The sequence below is a fragment of the Oryzias latipes genome, chromosome 16 (genome assembly GCF_002234675.1).
Source record: "Oryzias latipes chromosome 16, ASM223467v1".
Taxonomy (NCBI): Eukaryota; Metazoa; Chordata; class Actinopteri; order Beloniformes; family Adrianichthyidae; genus Oryzias; species Oryzias latipes.
Window position 1 is genome coordinate 9,527,260 of NC_019874.2, and position 3,724 is coordinate 9,530,983.

At 48.6% G+C, this 3,724-nt stretch overlaps 1 protein-coding gene across 1 annotated transcript in view; it reads left to right on the forward strand.

Annotated features, from left to right (window-relative positions):
* Window positions 1-298: 298 nt before the first annotated feature.
* Window positions 299-3,724, forward strand: part of LOC111948934 (calcium homeostasis modulator protein 6-like) — a gene marked incomplete at its 3' end in the record, with an annotated part of 7,239 nt that continues 3,813 nt past the window's right edge. Inside the window, exon 1 of the mRNA XM_023964113.1 lies at window positions 299-894. Coding sequence (XP_023819881.1) covers window positions 361-894 — 534 coding nt within the window. The remainder of the gene's footprint in view (window positions 895-3,724) is intronic.

Consider the following 3,724-nt stretch of genomic DNA (forward strand, 5'->3'; position numbering starts at 1 on the left):
ATAAAAACTGGGAACCGGATATTGATAAATCATGTAATAAAATGGTTATAGTATGACGGGGTGGGATTATATAAATTTGCTTCCTTCCACTCCCTTTCAAGCAATATTTATTAATATCTCTAATTATCGTAAGTTTGATTAGTCACTGTATGAATGTATAACTGATGATTATATTGCTTTGGTGTATTATTTCTACTTAATTGCTTGAAATAAACCATTTCAAATCAAATCAAATCAAACTGTCATCACAGTGCAAATACTGAAACTTTTCGACGCTGCTTTCAGGAAGTAACCACACGTATAAGAGGTGGAAGTGAAAGTGAGCTCGTATTTCTGCGTCTGCTCTTTCACTGTACAGACATGGAAAAGTTTCAGGCAATTCTTAAGTTTGCCAGCAAACAAACCAACTTTGGATATGGATTGGTTGCTCTGATAACGGCATGTGGAGAGCAGATCTTCTCATCGGTAGCCTTCAAATGTCCCTGCAATGAGCTGAATTTTATCTACGGCTTAGTCTTTCTGTTGATGCCAGCCCTGGCCTTGCTGCTGCTTGGCATCATTCTCAGTAAGAAGACTTGGAAACTGACGACAGGGTTTTGCCATCGCAACTCAAAGCTATGTAACTGGAGGAATCTGAAGAGCATGGGAGTGACTGTCTTCCAAATCAGTGCTTCTGCACTGGTAGCGCCGTCTACTTGGATTGCTGTGGCTCTGCTGCATGGCAGCTATTATGAGTGTGCCATGACGGGGGCCAACTCCACCAGCTACACTGAGGTTGTGTGCAGGGGGGTGAACTTTGAAGCCAAATGCGTTACAGAGCTGCAAACGTTTCCTTGTAGAAACACTGGAAATGAAATAGAGGAAATTCTGCGAACCGTCAGAGCTCATTCTCAGGTAAGATACCCGCTCAAAATATTCAAAGAAACATGACTTATGACTGCTTATAGTAGCAGATTATGTTTCTAAGTCAAGTCAAAGTCAGCTTTATTGTCAAGTACTGTATGCTGCCTACACATGACATACAGCACAGATGAAATTACTTTCCTCTCGCCCCACAGTGCAAGCAGCTTATAAAATAATAAAATAAAATAAAAAAGATAAAATAACATTTATAATAAGAAGAATAACAGCAATCTAAATAGTGCAAAAGAGCAATGAGATGGTTAAAGTGATGGTTTAAAGTGATAACAGTGCCAAGAACTGTCATGGATCAGCTGGCAGCTGCACCCTCCTCCTCCTCCCTCTGTGTGTTCACCTGTCCTCTCAGCTGTTTTCAGTTTCCTGATTATGTGTTTGGTATTTAAGTTTCTGTCCTTGTTGTTTTCAGTGTCGCAGCGTCCTGTTTGTTCAGTGTCTCTGATGATTGTTTCCTCGAGTTTTCGAGTAAATCTTTTGACTACACTACAGTTGGTTTCGAGTCCTTCCTGCGTTTGGGTTTTTCGGTTACGAGCCGTAACATTACGCTGCGACCATGACCGACCCAGCAGGAAGTTCGCATCTTGGGGACCTACCTGGATCATCCGCTGTTGGAGGCTCAGCCGCCGGTGAGGAGCTGTCTGTCCTGGCGCGGGAGATGCGGGGTTTCATGTCCGGTATGCAACAACTCCATGATGGCCTCTCCAGGCTGGAACATGTTCCCCCGTCTCCATCTTCGCTCCGTCAAACCCAACTGGGTCGTCCCGAGCCCTTCGACGGAACAGCTGAGGACTGCCGGGCCTTCATCACCTCCTGCCGCCTTCACTTCGACTTCAATCCCGACGAGTTTCCCTCCGAGCAGAGCAAGGTGGCATTTGCCCTGAGCTTTTTGACTGGTCGGGCCAAACGATGGGGCTTGGCAGAGTGGGAGCGGGGAGCCGACCTCTGCCGCTCTTTTAGAGCGTTTTCCACCCAACTCCTCACGGTGTTCGATCCTACTACACCCCACAGAGCTGCCGCTTCGGAACTACTTCGTCTCCAGCAAGGGGCGCGCAGCGCCGCAGACTACGCCGTGGATTTCCGGACTCTGGCTGCCAGCACCCGCTGGAGGGACGAAGCGCTGGTGGACGTGTTTCTTCAGGGCCTCTCCGGCAACCTCAAGGATGAGCTGGCGGCGAGGGAGATCCCGGAGAAACTGGAGGAGTTGATTGATCTAGCGGTGCGTATCGATCGAAGGATGCGGGAACAGGGTCGTGAGCGGCGCAGCAACTCCAGCCTCCGCCCACCGCTTCACGTGAGTGATCCACCGTCCCGTTCCAGTACTCCGAACCAGGAGTTCATTCCTCCCCCCGAGCCATGCAGCTGGGAACCGGACGTCTGACTCCCGCTGAGCGACGGCGCCGTATGGGAGCTGGACTCTGCTTGTACTGTGGACAGTCTGGACACTTGGTGCGCGCCTGCCCGGGAAATGCCAGAGTTCACCAGCAAGGAGGGAACTGGTGAGCCGTACTTCCTCTTTTTCGTCACCCTCACGACCCTCAACCAAGGTGTTGATGAACTATGCAGGAGTCCAGAAGGAGCTGGAGACTCTTATTGACTCTGGTTCAGATGGGGACTTTATTTCTCACGAGTTGGTAACCGAGCTTAAGGTTCCTGTTGAACATTTGTCTCCTGCTTTACTCATTCGTGCTATTAACGGGTCTGTCATCCATAATGTGTCTGCACGTACGGTTAATATTCAAGTAACTGTTTCCGGTAATCACACAGAGCTACGTAGTTTTTTTGTTGTTGACTCTTTGAAACCACAGGTGATCTTAGGTTTCCCCTGGTTGTGCAGACACACTCCACATATTGACTGGACTTCGGGGCGTGTATTGTCCTGGAGTTCATTTTGTCTGTTAAATTGCTTAACTGCTGCCTCTGTTCGCTCATCAGTCAAGAGCCCTTCTCCTGAACCTCTGGATCTCAACGCTGTTCCTCCCGCTTATCATGACCTTAGTGCAGTGTTCAGTACAATTCGGGCCAAGTCTCTACCCCCCCATCGTCCCTATGACTGCGCCATTGACCTTCTACCGGGGACGCAACCTCCTAAGGGCCACTATATCCTATAATATATATATCCTCCTGAGCAGGAGGCAATGGAGGAGTACATTCAGGAGAGTCTTCAGGCTGGAATAATCCGTCCCTCTTCATCTCCTGCAGGAGCGGGATTTTTCTTTGTAGGCAAACGAGATGGGGGTTTGCGGCCTTGCATTGACTACAGGGGTTGAATAACATCACTGCTCGGAACACTTATCCATTACCTCTCTTACAGACCGCCTTTGATCTGCTAAAAGGGTCTCAGATCTTCACCAAATTGGACCTCCGAAGTGCTTATCATCTGGTCCGCATAAGGGAGGGGGACGAGTGGAAGACCGCCTTTAACACCCCTAGCGGTCATTTTGAATATCTGGTCATGCCGTTTGGACTTACCAATGCACCTGCTGTTTTTCAGGGTTTAATTAACGACGTACTTAAGGATATGATCAATAAGTTTGTGTTCGTGTACCTGGATGATATTCTCATCTTCTCTCCAGATCTCGAGACTCATGTGCAGCACGTCAGAGCCGTACTCCAACGCCTGCTTGAGAACCAACTGTATTGCAAGGCTGAAAAGTGTGAATTCCACACCACCCACACTAAGTTTCTCGGCCACGTAGTCACACCGGGGTCCATACAGATGGATGAGGGCAAGGTAAAGGCTGTTCTGGACTGGCCTGTCCCTACCGGGCGCAAACCTCTCCAGCGCTTCCTAGGTTTTGCCAATTTT